The sequence below is a fragment of the Simochromis diagramma genome, unplaced genomic scaffold, assembly GCF_900408965.1.
Source record: "Simochromis diagramma unplaced genomic scaffold, fSimDia1.1 OVJJ01000205.1, whole genome shotgun sequence".
Taxonomy (NCBI): Eukaryota; Metazoa; Chordata; class Actinopteri; order Cichliformes; family Cichlidae; genus Simochromis; species Simochromis diagramma.
The window spans coordinates 849,453-869,694 of NW_024386782.1; the positions used below are offsets into that span (position 1 = coordinate 849,453).

Consider the following 20,242-nt stretch of genomic DNA (forward strand, 5'->3'; position numbering starts at 1 on the left):
CCTTTATTTTAGTTTGTTTTATTAAAGTGTTCAAAATCCTGTGGGATGAGCTTCTTTTCCTTTCAATGAAAGAGAGATTATATATTTCCCCCCACTTTTTCTTCTTTTTTTTTTTTTTTTTTTATTTTAAGTGCAACTTTTTCTAACATTTGCCAGAATGTGTTCTGGGTAATAATGACAGTGCTTCCTTTTACAGGTAGAGGGCAGACTCTGTCAAAATGAGAACTTTGCACATTATAAAAGGAACTAACCACATTTTCAGTATTTAACAAGAATCGGGTCAGGTGTAACAGGTAACCATATAACAAACTTGACTGTGAATGTCACCCCCTTGTTTTCAACTTGTAATGCCAACTAAGGAGCCAGTTCACTGTGTAGGCTTTTCCATTTTCATTCCTCATGACTCATCCTTGAGGTGCACATCAAATGTTCCCATTTCACTTCCTTCTGCAGACAGCATAGCGTATTAAAAACACGACAAAGATGGCCCAACTCACACACTTCATTTGTGTTCATAAAAGGACCTTTTTATTTTATCGTTTCCGACAGATACACAGCGTACTGCTGTTCATTTTCCATTATTCACGTCATACAAGTCAGGAGCGGGTTAACAGTACGGTTTTACAGCTCTAATAAAGCACACAGTACTGTGTTATTGATGCAGCAGTACTTACAACAAAAAGCTTTTAGTAGGATCAGTGATGAACAGGAATAGATAGCTGAGAAAGGATTTAAAGAGGTTTAACAGCACTGTGAGCAAACACATATATAACTGCTTCCATTTCTCATGCAAATAATTGTATCATTACTACAACAAAGTAAGAGTGGAGGTGTTTTCATTTTTTTATCCTCTCAGCGGAACTGAAGTGGACTCACACGCAGACCAATCACGTCCTTGCCGATCTCCGTCGCCTAGAAAAAGAGGAAACATTAAAAATTAGTTGTGGGGGGGGGGGGGGGGGTGGGGGGGGGGGGGTAGTTATAGCAGAGATGGGCATTTAAATAAATAAAAAGGAAAAGTGAAGGCAGCATATTTAATGATATAAAAATAGAAGTAGGAACTTAGAAGTGGTTAATAAAATTAACCACTTCTATCTTGTCATGACAACCACATCTGAAGATTTGAAAAGGTTTCCGCTCACTAAGATGAAAGTGAACTTGACTGATAGTATTATTGCCTTTTTTCTTGCAAATCTTCAACAGATATTACTGTATTAATATTATTTATTAATAATTATTATTAGCCCTTATTCCCTGACTGAAGAGAAAATACCTTCACACAAACAATTTACCAGGTGTTCTCATTAAAGATGGTTACAGTTTCAGATATGAGTGATCAAGAAACTTGAGCATTCAGACCAAATGTTCTCTCCTTTACTAAATGATGGTCCCTAAAATTTTATATACACATTTGTTTGGTCTACCTGTGTGACCCTGCAGATCTGGCCTTTGTAAGGGGGGCAGTAGCAGGCTCCAGACAGAGGGCACTTCTCAACGGGGCGTCCGCGGTACAGGGGAACGTAAGAGGCAGCGCACAGGTCAAATGGATTGTGGGGGTCGTAGTTCAACTGGTGGGCGTCTGTCAAGTTCTTCTCACAGGCTGCCAAAATCTTGCGAGTCTAAAGAAGGAAATATTTTTGCAAAGGAGATGATGGCAAGAGAATGACACCAGCACAATAAAGGCCATCTAATAAAGACAATTATAAAATAAAAAAAAATAAGTTATGAGTGATGAACAACCAACCTGCTGTGCAACATCTGGCTTGGGCCCAAGTTCGAGGAGACGTCGTGCGAAGCCTGCAGCTGTCTTAAAGTTACGCAGTTTGAAGAAGAGGTTCAAAGCTGTGCGCAACACTAACACCATGTGGACTGGCTGGAGATTACAGTGGGTGAAGTAAGCAGCCATCTGCAAGGAAAACAAACATTTTTTTTGAACATTTTCATCATGCTTTGGTGATTTTTTTTGTGTGAATCAGTGAAAGCTTCATTGTGTTTTTTACCTCACACAACCTCTTCTGCTGTTCCAAAGTGTCTTTAGGCAGCTTCTTCCTCTCAGTCTCCATGGTCAGACCCACTATGTACTCTCTGCATATTGTAATCAGCTGCTGAGCCTAAAACACATACAACCCAGTTAAGTATCTGAGCACATATAAATGTGTATCAGCATGTCAACAAAATTAGTTTATCTGAAAGCCACAGGAGCCATGAGGATCATACAGGCAAGCTTATTAGGTCCATTACAAATGGACTTTAGAGATTAAACAGATCAGGTTCAAGGCATGGTTGTTGCTTACCTCTGCAATCTCCTGTTTGTTATCAACCACCAGCAGGGGTACAGACAGAAGGATGACTCTGAAGCGCTCAACGGCGTCCTCAAATCGTCCGGCTGTGGTCAGCTGGTAGCACTGCTGCAGGCGGGAGATGAGATCAGAGAGACGCAGGCCCACAGCAGGCAGCCCCTGCTTTGCCCCACAGTCCTGAGAAGAAAATCAAAGATAAAAAAGTCATTTTCAATTTTGTGGAATCAATTAGAAACTAAGAAAAGGAACAGATATATCAATAAAAAAATACATCCACCAAATAGACAGCTGTACCTTCCAGTTCCTTTGTGGGTGCCCACGCAGGCAGGGCAGGGACGGCAGCCCCAGGTAAGATGTGCGTCCTCTGGACAGAGTCTGCATGAAAAGCGACTTATAGGGGCCAAAGTCCACAACTCCAACCTGGTCGTGGAGCAGCTATGGTAGAAACAAGCAACAGTAATTAACCATTTATGCCTTCCTTTTTAAACGATGATATATGTTATCAAAGGGAAGCAAAAATAAATAAACTGTGTTGGAAAACACTGTCAATATGAGCGGACCCTCATTGCAGTTTCAAAGGAGCCGGCCAGGATATGATCCACTGGCAGCTGGGAATTGTTGCACCACATCTGGGTTGGACTTGTGCCCTTGGTTGGTGGGACAAAGAAGCCGTCCTCTGTTCCTCCACCTGCACCAACTGGTACATCCTGTTGATTGGTGTAAAGATAACATAAAGCTGAGTACTTTATACTCTTTTCACATTTAATATGAGAATTTTTCTCTCTCTCACCAGCTCTGGAGGAAGATCCAGGTCTTCCTCAACATCCCATCCTCCTCCTTCCTCTTTCCCCAATCCTTCCTCTCCTAATCCTTCCGGAGCATCCACAAAGCCATCTGAGAAGAAGAGAGGGAAAGATACACATTTAATATTTTTAGGCTCAAGCAGTACACTGAAAGTTTGAAAAAAGAAAAGAAAAAAAAAAGAGAAAATGATTTGTTAAAATCAGTCTGAATTTACCTTCATCCAGCTGAAGCTCAGCATCATCTCCCCAGCCCTCGGCTCCTGAAGTATCCATGTCCAAGTCGGCAGCCATCTGACCAGCTTTCCCTACAACAGGTGAACAACAGGTGCCCATATTAAATCCCACACGTTTCTACAATTACTTCATCTTTGAATTCCTTTAAAAAAAAAAAAAAAAAAAAAAAAAAAACACACACAAAAAAAACCACAAAAAAACAAAAACAAAAAAAACACACAACAACCAGCTGTTTTAAAAGCAATCCAAGTGCAGGCAGAAAACTCAGCTCAGACCATGGACGTGAGTCTTTGGATATCTGAATCCAGATTGATGATCTCAAGAAAATATCACAATACAAAGGGATATCTCAGTTTTTCTTATTTAAATCAGGTATGTATTTGCAAAGATATGTCAAACATTATCCTATCTAGCAATACTAAAGAATCGTTCCAAATATTCATCAGCTGATCACTTTCAGGTTGGGCCAAGTTGCACCTCTAATAAGGTTTTGCTCCATATGCAACTTTTGACTAACCTGCTAACAAACAGACAAAACCCAACCAATCACATAACCTTGTTCGGAATTAAGTACTTAAGTGTCTCCATTCTTGGTTCCATTTGAACAAAGTTAACATGGATGAAACTTTAAAGTATTATGTTCCTTTTCAGTCCATCGTGGCTCTTGACTTACCCTTTGCTGCAATAGCTCCCTCAAAGAAGCCCTTTGAGACGGTGAGCAGAGGCCAGTTAGTGTCTAGAGGGTTGATGGGTGGAGGTGGCTGCAACAGCTGTGCATTAGGATCAACCTCTGGCACCTAAAAGTTACATAATAAACCATTTTTAAATTAAAATTAAGCAATAATTATGTTATTTATCAACATGAATTACTGTATTGTTAAAAAATACATATTAGGTTCACTGCTTCTGCATGTTATTGTTTCCCATAATTTGTGTAGGAAGAATGTTTTGTGAACACACCGTCTCCTTTTCTGGGTCAAACGTCTCTTTTAGTGCCTCAGCCTCTTCATCCAACCCGTGTGTGGCTGCAGTCAGGTAGGCCAGAGACTCTGCAAGCGTGCACACAAACAATTTTGTATGATAACTTGTCATTTTACTGCCATAAAGGCTGGCAAACAAAATACGACAGAATATGAGTGAATGTTGACAAATTAACTCACTTTGTCCACAGTTCTTCAGTATTCTAACCCTTTCGCTGACGTCTCCCAGATAGAGTGCTGCCTGGTAGTGACCGCTCATGTCCTTTCTGATCTCAGCTACACAAACAACACAGCCATTAGAAATACTGAAAGAGAGCATACACACCTTTGCAACATGTAACATAAAGAATAGACATCCTCACTCACCAATCTTCATCATCTTGCGTAGCTTGGCCAAGTTACCAGTGATGAGGTAGAGGAAGGTGAGCTTGTCAAAGTTCTTGGTCCTCTGATAGCACATTTCCACGACCTGGTGGTGACCCTGCAGCAGTGCTGCCTCACCCAGACGCTCCCAGCAGCTGCGCTCATCCAGGGCTTTGGCTGCTTCCAGAGCCACCTGGAAGTACAGAGATGAGATTTTTAATTTTGCAGACGGATCTCGGTCTCACTGTGATTTGATTAGAGCTCATCATGCACAAGACTTCCATCCTTATCTTAAAAAAATGATAGAATAGGTACAGCAGTCTTTGAGTACTGCTGCCAGCTCACCTCGATGTTCCCACACTCCAGAGCCAGGCTAAAGCGCGTCTTCTCATCTTTGACGAAGTGCAGTGCTACCTCGGGGTAGCCCTTCTTCTGCAGATAGGCAATGATGGACTGACCTACCAGTTTGGCATTGCGTACCATGTGGAGCACCTGAAGAGTAACAGGAATGATCTCAGAATTAGGAACCAAATGATTCCTGGCAAAAATGTAATGCTGTTTAATATGAAACTCAGATTAACACTGCACAGTTCTGGTGTTTAATCTCCTTAAATATACTCAGATTATCACTTCAAGGACACCACCCTTAAGAACCGACCTCATCATATTTGCGATTGACCAGGGCCAGTTTGAAGCGGTACTCTGTGGGGTCGATGGTGAGCACACGAGGCCTGCACTCCCTGTCCAGGCAATAAACGCTGTTGCCTCTCACGCGGGTCACATAGATGGGCAGGTCCAGGGTCCTGATGATGCCATGATCACTACAGGAACACAAAGAATATTCTAAGTTAGACATTTTACACTGAACTGATGCTTTCTAACTGTGAAAGATTTGAGCTTTTCTGTCCAGAGAATTTAAAACATAAAGTTACAGATTTGAGCAAAAACAAAGCTCCAACTATTCTAAGTCACTGCTGTGCTTATTTTAAAAGACATCTGGGAGCACAACACTATCAAAGAAAACAAGCACTAAGTCAACATTTTAGCTCACAACTTTCTCAGTGACAGCTTATTTTGTTGAAGCTCTACAGGTCTGTGTTAAGAAGTTTCTCTCCCCAGAGATTTGTGCCTGTGGGAATGAATTAACACTGCCTTTTCTAAGCAGCACATACCCAGACGTGAGGGCGTATTTGATGTGGTTGGAAGTGGTGTAGATAAAGACTCCGCTCTCATCCCAGGCTCCACTCTTCACTCTGATGTTCTCGTGAATGTTGCACAGACTTTCCAGCTTACGGTTGCAGATCATAATTGCTGAAGGGAAGGGAAGAAAAAAAAAAAAAGAAGAGAAAAATCAGATTTAGAGCTTCCTTTGAGAACCAGCAGAGAAAACTTTCAGGTTTGAATATTTGTTGGTCATATCTGCAGATATTCATCTCATCCACTCACCGTGTTTAGCCAGCAGAGCCACGTGGCTGGTGTCTGCGCTCCACACCACGTACTTGACCTTGGAGATTTTCACGGTGGCCAGGGAGCGTTTCTGCTGCACGTCAAACAGCGTGACGCCGTCGGCATCACGCAGCAGCAGTGAGCCTGTCCCGGCGTAGAAGATCTCCTCACAGCTCGGCACCTGGACTTTCTTCACAATTTCATTCTTCAGATTTTTAATCAGCAGCTGCAATGGAGAAATGAAGAAAGCACTGTGATGAATAATTACAGATTAGGACAAAAAGCAAAGTAAAAAGTTTTCTTCAAAAATTTGCAGGCTTCACAAGTCACATAATGGACTCTTGATTGTTTCATTCGGAGATTAACGTGCCAGACTGCCTTTGATCGATCATTTGTAGAGAACAAATGATTTACTGATCAACACTTTCAGTTCTTTTTATAGAATTAACCAACTTTTCAAAAAACCTTTTAAAAAGGGATTTCCTATATATTTCACTGCTTTGTAAACTTTCATATGCACTTACAGAGTGCATACGGTCCAACACAGCAAATCTGTTCCTGGCCACCCAAACGGCTGTCAGACCAGAAGACCTTTTCCCCTCCGGTGCTGGAATTTAAAAAGAAAACGCAGCCTCTTGTTACTTCATTCAAGGAGATACAAACTGGAGGCATATAGTAACATTCAATAAGTAAAGGAAAAAAAACAAACAAATGTTTTTAGAGTGTGAGAAAAAACATAATTAAAGTGTTGTTTTTTTTTGTTTTTTGTTTTTTTTGTTTTTTTTACCATCGGGGTTCTGAGAGTCACTTTCTTTGGGAATTGAGTACAGGTCATAGGTGCTGTTCTCCAGGTTGGTTGCTCTCTGCAGGAGGTAAAGAGCATTTCGATAAACAGATGCGAACCAACACACTTAACTGAGCAGTAAGAGATTAATGTGTGCGAGTGCATTTTCACTGAGAGATACTTACAGTGCAGAGCAGGACAGCATTCTCAGCGGGATTATAAGACATGCTGAACACTGGGAACTTAGACCCACTAAGTTAAGGAGAAGGTAAAACAGGTAAAATTGTTATTTTAAACTAGACAGATTTTCATTTAAAAACAAAAAATCAAAAAAAGAAAACACCACGAACGACAAAAACAAGCACTAGCCCATAATTTCTTAGACCAATTTCTTTTTGGTCTAAGAAAGGAATTCTAAGAAATTGCACTCAAAATGCTATCTCATGCACACCACACCTACCTGCGCAGCTGCATAACAGCCGTGTCTTTGCTGCTGTTGAAGTCCAGCTGGCGGAGGAAGCGATCCTTGACGTAGTAAAGCATGTTGCCATGTACGGCGTAGGCTGGACGTTCACGCTCCAGCTTGAACACAATCATACCACTGTCATGACCTTAAGGACACAAAACAAACCATCCGTCAGTGCAAATTTCACACGTACACACTGTATTTTTTCCCCTCCTCAGGAAATACATGCCAGACATTTCCTGTTATTAGGCCATGTGAACTTAAGAGAACCATTAAAATCTTTTTTTTTCCCCTGATATGCAAAGGATCAGCTTCAAAACTAACCAAACAACTACTTTGCAAATTGATGTTTGAACTGTTAATGTTCCTGTTTTAATCAGATCACTGTCAGCACTTACCTGCAGCAAACAGGTTGAGGTTTGGGTGGGCACCCAGCACCCAGAAGCGGTCGTGATCACGGCGGAAGGTCTGTACTCCGGTCCTTTTGGACATGTCCCACACCCGGATGCTCTTGTCCTCAGAGTTGGACAGAATGAGCTCCTGGCGTGGGTGGAAGATGGCACAAGACACGTTGTTGTAGTGCCCACGGCATGTATCGAGCTCCCATGCCTTGGACTCTGAACACAGGTGGGGGGGAAAACAAAAAAAAAAAAAAAGGGGAGAGATAATTAAAGACAAAAAAGAAGCAGAAACATTTACAGCAGGAAACAATTAGTGAAGTAGTCAGCTTGATGAAATACCTACTTCTTGGCACATAACAGAAAAGTCAGGGGTTTTAGCTTCTGTGAACATCAACTTCTAACACTCATGTCAAGTCACTCACCATTCATCCGCCAGATCTTCACCTGCCTGTCATCAGCTCCAGACACAATGAGAGGCATGGTGGGGTGGAAAGCTGCCCAGTTGACCCCACGATCGTGACCCTGAACATAAACATAAGCTCAAGTCACACAAACAGCTGTCATAGCACGGCATCATTCTATATGAAACTAAACTGTGTTACTCTCCGTGAAGCCATTATAGTACCATTAAATAAATAATATATCACACAGAAACCATAAAATAGTACATTAAAACAAAACCCAAGCAATGTAGTTTTATTACCTATAACTGAATATTTCTGACCTTAAGTCGTAATCACATACCCCTACAAACAAACAAACAAACAAACAAACAAACAAAAACAACCCACAGATTCAACTGTCAGGTCGGGCTAAAAGCTGGTGTTTTCCAGACAGAACTGCATCATGGACTTTTTTGATGATTTGAAGAAACCTCATTAATGCTAATCATTAAAAAACAAACAAACAAACAAACAAACAGGAAATCCAAACAATATGTGAGCGGAAGACTACAAATGGACATTTCCCTGTAATGAGATACCAGGAACATATGAAGGCTCCCTCACTGGTAACCTTTAAAAGGCCGATTCACTCAAATGACCACAACATTTACAAAAGCTACAAAGTTGCTTCTCACCTCGAGGACGTGTTTAACAACAGCATCAGAGGCACCAAACAAATCAACACCAGAGATGCCGCGCACCTCCGTCTCCACAGCACCTGGAGACAGGTTCTTCTTCCTCAAACCTGGAACCATCAGAGAGCACCGCGTGCAAAGGGGGGGAGCCATAACCAAATTAGACAGGGCACAATAGAGGATCGGAACATGGGAAAAACAAGATACACATTATTTAGATATCAAATTTGGAGAATCATCATTGGAGAAGAGAGGCCACAAAAGGGGGGGTTTAAAAAACAGAGCGCACTTTTGTACTACTGAACACACACACAGGTTTGAAACACACCAACACAACCTCTGCTTTCTCATTGACTGCCAGCTTGAGTCTGGAAACAATCATTCCTGCAACAGTGCTTTGATTGGTTTAGTTAATCATCAGATTACAGAAGAAACCGGAGTAACTTGTGATTTGGATGGATAGCAGAGCAAGGTAGCTGATTATTTCAGAGACTCAGCAAGATCAGGAAATGAAAAAAGATGGAGAAAACACAGCTTGTATTCATGATTCTTGCCTGTTAAAACAATGTGGTGAGCAGATAGTACAACAGCACAGAGAGAGATGACATGGGAAACAGAAATGACACTAGGAACCCATGTGCAGGTGTGGATGTTTCCAGGGAGAGCATGGGATAAGGAGGACACAGGGAGTGCGTGGACTTGGCTGATGGAGGTGGAGTGGGTGGTAGCTAGCATTGTAAAGGTGAGCCTCGATGGGGCGTTGAGTATCAGGACTATGAGTCTTGGAGTTTGCTTTCTTAAAGGCTCATGCACATTTCAGTCACAATGTTTACATGACGTGCAGTTAGTATAGTCTGAAATGCCACAATTACTGGTTAGGAATGAAGATGACAACAATAAGTTGCAATGACTACAGGAAATATAAACCTGTAGTGTATTTCATGTTATTTTTTTTTAATAGTAGAGCCAGTCGTGCAAATGTCATAGGTCATATAGAAATATGGGACAGCCAGAAAGTTTAAGTGTATAAAAAAGATTAACTCTTTTTTAACCAACTAATGTTTTTTGGATGCAAAAGCAGTATGGATTTTCTATATTGTGAGTATGAGTGCAAAGTGACCCCCTTAAAGCTAAACTTTAAACTTACTATGTATTTATCATAAAAAAAATAAAAAGACATGCTGCAGTTAAGTCATGTGATAGACAAGTTTAAAAAAAAAAAAAAAAAAAAAAAGTACAAATGGATGCAACCATGCTCAAGTTAAATGACATAAACCCAGGATTGGTGAATGTTAGAACTTATGCATGTTCACATGAAAGGAAATGAAAGCAAATGAGTGCAGTTAATCTAAAGACAAGAAACAGGAGAAAGAAAAATGACAAGATTTTTACAGCATGCACAGGCACAGAAACACCTCTCCAATTATCCATCTATGTGGATTTTATCCTTTCACTGTGTATAACCCAGAGGTGGGCAACTCCAGGGCTCGAGGGCCGGTGTCCCTGCATGTTTTAGATGTGTCCTTGAACCAACACAGCTGATTTAAATGGATAAATTAGCTCCTCACCATGTCCTGAAGTTCTCCAGAGGCCTGGTAACGAACTAATCATGTGATACAGGTGTGTTGACCCAAGGTGAGATCTAAAACCTGCAGGACACCGGCCCTCTGGGCCTGGAATTGCCCACCCCTGATCTAACCTGTAAGGCCTTTCTCCTTTCAGAGCTTTTATTTACAGTGTTGTATTTAAAAATAGCACACCATAAATGTGTTCCACTGCATCTAACTCTCTTACCATCTATCAAAAGAGAGGTGTTTCTGCAAACAGCCCACAGAGTTTTATCCTCTACAAGTTAGAGAGGAAGAAGAGGTTTAGGACTTCACGTCAGTCCTGCTCCTGTTTTCTTCCTCCTCATCTGTACCACTCTGCTCCCAACCCCTCCCCCAAAACCCAGCCCGCTGTCCTCTGGTCTGCCATCCCTAGGCCCTCACCGGAGATATCCCACACTCGCACAGTCTGGTCCAAACTGCCCGACACCACCAGGTCCTCAGATGGGTGGAACTGGGCACACATCACGTAGTGATTATGGCCAGTCAGCACACTGCAGAGAAGAAAGAAATAGGAAACATAAGAAATCAGGGCAGACCATTCATTTTCATTATCGTAAATTTTAACAATTTTCATTCTTCTGTTTATTTAAAATCTCAATTAAACATCCTAACTATGTGCAAGTTGTGAGAAACAACAGTTTAAACTTTACACAGTGTCTTACCAGACACACGTCCTGGACTGCCAGTTCCAAATGCGAATCGTCTGATCATCTGAAGCACTCAGAATCCAGGGGTACTCCTACAGGCAAGGTGACAATTAATGTAATAACTTAAGTCTAAATTGTTCTAACATAAATTACAAAAACACCCAAAAAAACCCCAGAAAGAAGTACTAATCCAGTGGGGTGACAATATAAAGGAAAACCCCTTAAAGACAAAGTGTTTACCATAATATGTAGTACTGTACTGAATCCCAGCTTTAGTGTTGTTTACATTTACATTTGCACAGTGCTCCACCATCACAAATACAACTAATGATTTCTATCTTGGACTTGGAGACAACATATCTTAAATGATAGGCTAAAATCTGGTGACTGGAAAAGCCATAACATACAAGTTGCATAATTTAATCTAATCCAGATTGGTGGAGGCCATTCTGGAAGAGAGCACTTCACAGGATAAAAGGTGATAATTTTGTATACCTCCATTGATTTGGACAAGTAGTTCAAAATATGAGAGTCACTGCGGGAGTCAAAGGTTCAAGGTTTTCCTTTAATTTGTCACTTGTCCATTTTCTATGTTAAAACGGCAGGACAACTCACATGGTGAAAGAAGGTGGTTCTGATGTAGTCAAGATGCCCAAGGAGGGTGAAGAGACAGCGCCTCAGCTTGTAGTTCCACACCTGTACACAACAAGAATATTTACTCAGCTCTCACCTAGGTTTCATATTACAGTAGTGCATTAAGACATGGCAGCACCTTTGACGTTTAGGCAAAATATTAGAAATCCTGAGTATGAGATACTGCCTCAAACCAAATAAATACAAAAATAAGCACTTGAACAACATTTATCCAGCTTCATGACATTTAATGAGAGTCTTGATGCCACAGCAGTCCCACCTTGATTTTGTAGTCATCTCCTCCAGACACAAACAGGGGCTGCTGCTTGTGGAAATCAATCCCTCTTACAGGCCCTGATGTGAGATACCACATTAAATCACACCTCATTTCCATTAATAACACAGTTTGTAAGCTAAAGCAACGTACTCCAGCTAAAACACCGTCTTACCGTCATGCTCATCGAATTTGTCAATAAGTGTACACATCCGATAGTCCCACAGCTGGATGACTCCGTTGTGCAAACTTGCAAGAACCCATGGCCGTTTGGGATGGAAGCTCAGGCCTGAAATGTAAAACAGCTCATCAGAGCTCTTACAGAAGAGGCTATTACACTTCAGACGACCAGCATCATCCTAATTTACAGCGGCTTTTTAAACATGCAAAGTGATGTTAGCCGGACAGCTAAGGACACGTACAACTACTGTCCATTTATCGCTACATCTGAATAAGACATAATAACGACAAATTAGTTACAGACAGTCGGAGAAAAAACTCTATTTAAAAACAAGAATAAAGAGAGAATTCTGACTGAATAATCAACCGAGGACGATAACGTCAACTAGCTAACGTTAGCTTCTTTGCTAATAAGTAGCTAGCAGACTCTTACCTTTGACACGGGCCGACTTCGTTTCAAATTTTGTTAACATCGTTACTGGTGAACCGCAAAGCTCTTCTTTTTAATGCTGAGACAAAACTCAGTCAGAGGAAATAATTAAAAAGGACGAAACTCTGCAGATTGGTTGAATCAAGCGGCCTGACCACCTTCGCCCATTTAGTTGATTCTCCTTTTTCCTGACACGTAGTCCGTTTTGTCTTCCGGTTTTGAACAATAAAGTTTTGCGACGAAAATCTGACGCAGAAAGTTCCACGGCAGCGGCGCGTAGAAATGTAACACATAGACAAGACATCCGCGACTAAATGCCGTCATAACAAATCTAATCTGTAAATTGCTAAGCACTTCCTAGACGTACGAAATAAGTATACGGACTCGGATAAAGAGTCATTAGCTTCTTTAATAAAGCGGTAAAAATCTAAGAGACAAAGAGGTTATTCTTTAAAATGTCAATGTCATGAACTCGCAAATTGTATGAGATTAAAGTGACAAATTTACAATTAAAAGAACTTAATACGTATTGATCAATAAATTGATTTGTTTTCTTCCTAAACAATTATAAAATTCCTTATTTCTAAAACCGACTGCAAGTAATAATTTGATGACGTCATCTGCTGCAGACACGATACGTGGCACGCGGGGGCGCCTGTAGTGTGAAGTAATGCGTTTCCACCGGATTACAAAAAAAACCCCCAAAAAGCAAAAAAAAAAATCAATAATCTAGGATTGCTACGAAAAGAAAGTGGACTTCTACACATTTTTTTTCCTTTTTAAACGTCTCAAAATACAGTTGTGGTCAGAAGTTTACACACACTCATTCATAGGCATGAATGTCGTGATAATTTGGGGCTTTTAGTGATTTCTTCGACCTGTTCTTTTTCCAGGTTTGGCTGATAGGACATCATACATCTTTAATGACTAAAAAACAGTCAGAATAATTCTTACTGGATATTTGACAACTCTTATTGTCAGACTTGGTAGAATTCATTTATAGTGACTGGTTTCATAATCATAGTCTACAGATTTTGAGGTCAGGGCTTTGAGAAGGCCATTCCACTGTCCTGTTGGAAGATCCAACCATGTTTCAAGTTTCAAATGTGTAGCTGTTGATTTGAGGTAACATTAAAGAATTTAGAAGTAATTCTCTTTCTTCATTTTTTCATCCACTTTGTCCAGTGTACTCATACCATTAGCAGCAAAAAGCCCCAGAATATGATACTATGATACTACTTTTGTCATGTTAAAGACATTGTGAAAGAAGTCATTAAAAGCCCCAAATTACAGTGACATGTTCAAAATGAGTGTATATGAATTTATAATTTATTTATTATTTATTACTTGAGAATTTAAATTTAAAAAATCCTTTTACTTCATTTACTGCAGATTTTCTCCAGTAATGCAGCATATTTTATAAAAGGACCACAGCTTTAGGATCATGACTACCGCATACACGAACTGAAGTGCAGTAAGCTTACAGTAAAACTTGTCTCTGAATGCAGTTGATTATGACACAATATTTCTACTCATGTTCCATAAGCAGTATGAAAGAAATAATGACAAAAATCACACCGGGAACAATTGCAGTATATCATTAGTTTTATTTTATATATTTACAGAAGAATAGTGTCAAAAAGGTTTTATTATCATCATTCATCATTATTTTTATTATTTTTAACGGTGCTGTGGGAAACATTTGCATCGGCCCTGAGAGTTGAGTCCCACCCCACACTGGGATGAAACCACAGGTCTCTGTGAACCTCTGCAGCAGGACTCCCCTCAGCTGATGTAAATCGCATCTCTTCTCAGCGCATGGCTGACTGATTCCTTTCACAGAACCCTTTATTATATAGTCACTGATGGGCTGGTGCTCGTGTGATATCTAGATCTCTCTCTACAGTTACAGAAGTCAACTGTTGTCCGCTACACAAACCCGACAGTCACTGCCAGAAAGTGCCAACATCAGGTTGTTGATGTCTTACCCAATAGCGCATCTCCATGATTTAGTCACCTCTTTCTCTCTCCCTTTCATGTAACACAATGTGATGTTTACTACACTGTCTGTCGCCTTCTCTGGAACAAACATGACGCACTTTTATAGGGTTTATTTTCATGCCCTCAGGTGATTATTGTTCCCCAGCGGGGACCCCATACCAAAGGAAAACACCATTTTGCACATTGAAAACACTGGGAATCACAGGGAAGCACTTTGCACAGTAACTCTACACTATAATGATCACTTCAACCACAGCAAAGGCATCCAGGAATCATCAATCACTTCAAATCAATATTTTGGAATGAGGAATAGCGAATGGTCTTATTAAATTAGCTGGCTTAGTTTTAAGAGGTAAAGGAAATCTCTTATGAGAGCTTCACTCCTCTTTAGTTGTTTTAGTCTTTTAAATAACTAACAAATGTACACATTTTTCATAGTTTTCTAGCATGTTAACCATAAACTTTCTAAATTAAAGCTTTTATCTTAAGTGAAATGTTAGAAAACAATCACTTGGTGCCAACTAGGGATGTTATTGCAAATTCACACCATTTTAAAGCCGATCGTAGCTGAATAATAGATGAAATTTCACGTTCTAATGAAACCTAAAAACAACAACTTAAAGTCACTTTGAAAAGGCACCGTTTATACCCGTGAAGTGCTTTGATGTAAATTACCATAAGGTTAAACAGTATGTAAAAACAACACTGAGAAGGCCAGTGGTATTTTCTTCTTACAGAAACTCTGCTAAAATTAAAGAGTGAAGGAATTGTGGCAGCTGCTAATGAAAAGATGTCCAAATGTTCTTAGTTGTACCTTCTGTGATTTTTATGGAGAAGAATGTGTGTTTGTTGTTTGTGATTCCTTATGTTGCTTCTGTTTCCACACACTTTACTCTTTAGGGGGGAGAGCAGTGATGACGGATTAGTCACACTCCTGCCTGACATTTGCTTCTCATTCTGTCCCTCTCCCCCGCTGCTGACACACACAGCGACCCTTCGGCTCAAGTGCTTCAGATGGACACCACCACTTCCCTCATCACATGATGGAGCACTGCTCGGCTGACCCGGCCCCGGGGCCCCCAGGAAGATTGAGAGAGTCCATGTCAAAGTTAAAGCCAGGAGGCTGGAGAGGAAGAAAAAAAAAAAAGAGGAAGAAGCCTATAAATATTTGTGCTCATTTCAAATCACATAAAATTCAGATTAAAACATCAACCGCAGTTCTGTTATGAAAGGGACAATCAAATGACAGCACATTTTATTTCCCTGAAATCTTAGTGAGGTCAAACACACAATGGTGTTTTTACTTACCGCATCACCTGCTAGCTCTTTAGGTGGTTGTCCAAGGTCTTGCAGCTGTTGGTAAAAGAAACAGGATGAGTTACCAGTTTCACTCTACACATAAACTGGTTTTATGAGATAAGAGATAGTGCTGCATCACCTTTTGCATCAGGTCCATGATCCTCTCAAATATGCTCTCTTTATCTGCTGCACCCTCTCCCTCTCTCTCAAAGAGCTTACAGATGTCTCCCATGATTTTGGCCTGCTGCTCATAGCGCTGGTAATCCTCTGGACTAAGGCTCGGTTTGTTGGTTTCCAGCCACTCTGGGTACTGCAAGAATGAAGTAGAGTTAATACAAATACTGAATGGGACACTGCAGAATATAATGTCTGCTATAAACCCAAAGGCACACCTTAGTAGTGATTTCCTTCAGAGATGGATAAAGAACCTCCTTAGAGAGAAGATTCTGCATGATAGACTGCATGATGGGCAGGATGTTTCCATCATCACCACCTCCTTCACCCTCCTCCAACCCTAGGCCTTCTAGTGCTTTGACAAGATCATCTCCAGCTAGTCCCGAAGACTGCAAAAAAACAATCAGACTATGAAGTTGCTCTCATTTGCAAAACCTTCATTATATTTGCTCAATTTCAGCTTGACCCACCTTCAGGTTGTCTGCATTTTTGGCCAGCCCCTGAAGGGTTTCTTTTAGACAGCAAGTGAATTCTTGTTGGGAGGCAGTGTCAGTACCTGCTCAGAATAAACAGAGTATTTTGTGTAAACTAACAAGCCAAAATAGGCAGAAGACTAGAAGTAAACTATAGTCAACACAAGCCTATATCTTACCAACTTTTCCCGCAGCCTCTGATAGCTTTTGAAAGTGTTGGAGAAGCTCCGGCTCCTCCTGAGCCAGCTCCGTCATGGCCTTCTCCCACTCCTCCTTAGCTTGGGCAGCCATGTCCCCTTCAAAGAGAGTCTCGAAGAGCTTACAGTCCTCTAGCAAAGGGGGCTGAGACAGGCAAAGAAGAGAAAACAAACAAAATCCCTTATATAGAAATAAGGAAAAACAGAGGAAGATGTTCTTCTTTTCAGTGCATCTGAATTGAAACAGTTTTGTTTTTTTATTCTAGACCCGACTCTAGCTTACAATGTTTTAAACTTGACATAAACCTGCAGCAGTCTTGCTTCCTAATAGTAAAAGAACCAACATTTGAAAGCTCAAAACTAAAATAACACTGACACTTTCTAGTTGCAGTTTTGGATAGAAAATTAACAGAAAAAGACAAAAGCACTGCTTTATCAAATATTGCCATCTGCAAATACTGATATTTACTGATATCAGGAAATAAGAAAGTTGCGATGTTTATCTGTTGTGTGACTTCAGTTTTTTGGTGGTGAAATGTTAAAAAAGTGATGAAGGACTGAAAAGACTTCAAATTGTGTCAGTTATTTCTTAAAATCAACATGTCCTAGATTCCCTAACATTAGGGGTAATAAATTTAAAAAAAAGAAAAAAAAGAAAATGTATTGGCATTCACTATAAGCCAAACTTTTATTTAAAAATTTGCCACCGTGACACCACCGTGGTTGGACTCAACTCTGATGGAGATGAGACAGCGTACAGGACGGATGTAGAGAACTTGTCCCTCTGGTGCTTAGAAAATAACCTGAAGCTGAACGTCCTTAAATCAAAAGAACTCATAATGGACTTCAGGAGGCACAGACAGGTCCATTCCCCTCTCATTAGAAATGGAGAACGAGTGGAATCTGTCTCCACCTTCAGGTTTCTGGGCACCCACATCTCAGCTGATCTCACCTGGACCCACAACACCATCGCCCCGGTAAAGAAGGCCCAGCAGCGGCAGCACTTCCTCTGTGTCCTGAGGCAGAATAATTTGAACCGGAAGCTGCTGCTGGCCTTCCATTCCATTCTAAATATTATATTCTATTCTAAATTATTTCGCAAGCACCTTTTGTGCACCACTGCTGGCTGAGGACGAAGCGGCTGCAGGGTCGGGGGCTGGAGGGGCGGGCGCCTTGTCAAAATCATCCAACGCACCTGAAAGAAAGCGATGATATTAGAACCAATTCACTCAAAATGCTTTTAATGGTTTCATACTCACTGACAAATAATTATCCAGTTATTCCATTGCTATGGGATAACTGGATAACATATAATGCTGCAGCAATTTTTCTGAACTTTAAAATAGTCATTCTTGTTTTTAAATCAACTCATTCTGTGTTCAAAATTTTAAAAAAAATTCATTATCAAAGAAATGAGCAAAAACATAATATATTCACATTTTAAAACACGAAAGCAGTGACTTTTTTTTTTTTTTAAACTAATCAATTAATCAACAATCACTTCATTCTTCAAACACCAATTCTGGCCTTTAATTAGGAAAACAACAACCTGCTAAAGTTTAAACTGAGCATAAGAGTGGCAAAGAAAGGTTATTTAAATAACTTAGAATATGGAATGGTTGTTCTGAAACTGCTGATTTACTGGGCTGTTCCCACACAACCATCACTGGGGTTTACGGAGAATGGTGTGAAAAGAGAAAAGATCCAGTGAGCAGCAGTTCTCTGGGTGAAAATGTCATGTTGATGTCAGAGGTCAGAGAATAGCCAGGAAGCTTCGAGCTGACAGGAAGGCAACATTAACTTAAATAACCACTCGATTCAACCAGTCAACATACAAAATATGCAAAATACATCAAACTTTGAAGTACATGGGCTATAGGGGCATAAGACCACGCCAGGAGAAATTCCTGCCAACGAAGAACTAATTTGAACATTAGAAGATTAGAAAAGGTTTGACTGGTCTGATGAGTCTTGATTTCTGCTGGAACATTTGGGTGGAAGGGTCAGAATTTGGTGTACATAACACAATAATATGTTGTCTTATATAAGACAAATGATGACTTTAAACTGAAGGAAAAACATATAAAGCGGTTTGAAGATTTTTAGCCCTTTTCTGATTGTTTTATTATTGTTATGAATGTATTTTATATTGAAAACCTACTGTTGAGAAAGTAAAACTGTAGATGATTTAGCCTTTATACATATTTGGAAAAATAAAACTGTTTAAATCCTAAGCTGGGTTGTTTTGAAAATTTGCCTTGAACAAAATATGTAGTTAAGGAAACTGACTCCGTGTTCTGTGCAGATACACGATGAAGGGCACAAACTGAATTTGGATAAAGTTATCTGACAGCAGAGACATTAAGCGATTCGTGCTGACGTTTCTTCTTGGACATTACTCCTGCAGACCCCGGCAGTAGCACCTGACGTTGAGCTAAGCCCTGACACGATGAAAGCACAACAACAACAAAAAAAGGACACAGCGACACCACGAAGCTGCACGAAAACCCCACTGCTGTGTTCAGAAATACACACACTGATAAAATATTAATGCCGACTCTTACTGTCCAATAACTCGTCCAGCTCTGCATCGTGCCCATCGGACGACCCTCCTGGTCCTGACGCCATGATGTTGCCTTCTCCAACCCAGCGCGGAAACTGCCGCTTCTGCTGTAAAAATGTCGCAAACACCTCTACGTCACTCCTCCGAGTGAGCGCCGCCTCGTGGCCGGTTAAATAGTTTACTCTGGAGCAAAGTGTTGTTTAGTGTTCTGGAAAACACGCACACAAAAGCACAAATGTTTACATGATACTTCCTGTATTTTATTTGTGTTTGTATTAGAATTTATGTGCGTTTTTAAATGTTTTCTATTTAATTGTGTTCCCCTCCTTTTTGTCATTATCCCATCTTCACCTCATTGATCTTATTTGTCCATTGATCTTACAATGGACAAATTCTGTATCTGTAAATGTATACTCATTGATAAGAAACCACACTGATCTGTACATTTAGTCAGTTTAAAACTCGCACATATTAAACTACAGTTGTTTTATTTGAGAGTTCTGATAGAGAAGTATAGAGAAGATTAGAAGGACTTGGACTGTGAATCTAGCCAAAGCGTGTGATAGAATGAAATCAGCAGTGGCAGAGAAGTGTGAGGGCGGTGCGGGACACGTATGAGGACAGTGAGACAGTGGTGATGTATGCAGTTTAATTGATAGATGGGTTCAAGGTGGACAGGTTGGTAGATGAGGTCAGCCTGGAGTCTCTGTGGACGTCGACGTTGGTGGCTCATATTGTGATCTATATTGAGAGCAGGCAGCAGGTGGAAGAGAGCCTGGAGAGATGGAGGTTTGGAATGGAAAGAAGAAGAATGAAAATACGTAAAAGGCAAGATAGATTACATGTGTTTGAATGAGAGGGAGACAGGTGTAAGAGTGAAGCTGCAAGAAGCGGTGATAGTAAAGG

The 20,242-nt window shown here is 40.5% G+C and overlaps 2 protein-coding genes across 2 annotated transcripts; both read right to left on the reverse strand.

Annotated features, from left to right (window-relative positions):
* Positions 1-504: 504 nt before the first annotated feature.
* On the reverse strand, positions 505-12,831 carry copa (COPI coat complex subunit alpha). The gene is made up of 30 exons (XM_040014684.1): positions 12,633-12,831; positions 12,195-12,308; positions 12,026-12,099; positions 11,728-11,808; positions 11,128-11,204; positions 10,847-10,956; positions 8,856-8,965; positions 8,200-8,299; positions 7,775-7,993; positions 7,371-7,521; positions 7,096-7,162; positions 6,914-6,989; positions 6,651-6,733; positions 6,127-6,352; positions 5,853-5,991; positions 5,339-5,501; positions 5,026-5,172; positions 4,684-4,873; positions 4,498-4,593; positions 4,298-4,386; positions 4,011-4,134; positions 3,319-3,408; positions 3,091-3,194; positions 2,861-3,007; positions 2,595-2,735; positions 2,295-2,477; positions 2,001-2,111; positions 1,745-1,906; positions 1,425-1,619; positions 505-912 (listed from the first exon to the last, which is right to left on the reverse strand). Exons 1-30 carry the CDS (start codon positions 12,670-12,672, stop codon positions 853-855), a joined length of 3,669 nt encoding a protein of 1,222 aa, XP_039870618.1. The 5' UTR covers positions 12,673-12,831; the 3' UTR covers positions 505-852.
* A 1,385-nt stretch (positions 12,832-14,216) lies between these two features.
* pex19 (peroxisomal biogenesis factor 19) lies at positions 14,217-19,461 on the reverse strand. Its single transcript, XM_040014783.1, has 8 exons — positions 19,338-19,461; positions 17,880-17,968; positions 16,756-16,918; positions 16,574-16,659; positions 16,322-16,492; positions 16,069-16,239; positions 15,939-15,983; positions 14,217-15,753 (listed from the first exon to the last, which is right to left on the reverse strand). The coding sequence occupies exons 1-8, from the start codon at positions 19,399-19,401 to the stop codon at positions 15,667-15,669; spliced, it is 876 nt and encodes a 291-aa protein (XP_039870717.1). The 5' UTR covers positions 19,402-19,461; the 3' UTR covers positions 14,217-15,666.
* Positions 19,462-20,242: the final 781 nt, after the last annotated feature.

Bases quoted from the DNA above. Each gene is read 5' to 3' on its own strand.
- pex19 (XM_040014783.1), bottom strand. From the start codon at position 19,401: ATGGCGTCAGGACCAGGAGGGTCGTCCGATGGGCACGATGCAGAGCTG. The intron at 17,969-19,337 runs GTAAGAGTCGGC...GCTTTCTTTCAG, and splicing joins GCTGGACGAGTTATTGGACA to GTGCGTTGGATGATTTTGAC. The intron at 15,754-15,938 runs GTAAGTAAAAAC...CTTCCTCTCCAG, and splicing joins AAGAGCTAGCAGGTGATGCG to CCTCCTGGCTTTAACTTTGA.
- copa (XM_040014684.1), bottom strand. From the start codon at position 12,672: ATGTTAACAAAATTTGAAACGAAGTCGGCCCGTGTCAAAG. The intron at 7,163-7,370 runs GTAGGTGTGGTG...TCCTTAACTTAG, and splicing joins GCTGTTATGCAGCTGCGCAG to TGGGTCTAAGTTCCCAGTGT. The intron at 3,008-3,090 runs GTGAGAGAGAGA...ACCAATCAACAG, and splicing joins TGGATCTTCCTCCAGAGCTG to GATGTACCAGTTGGTGCAGG.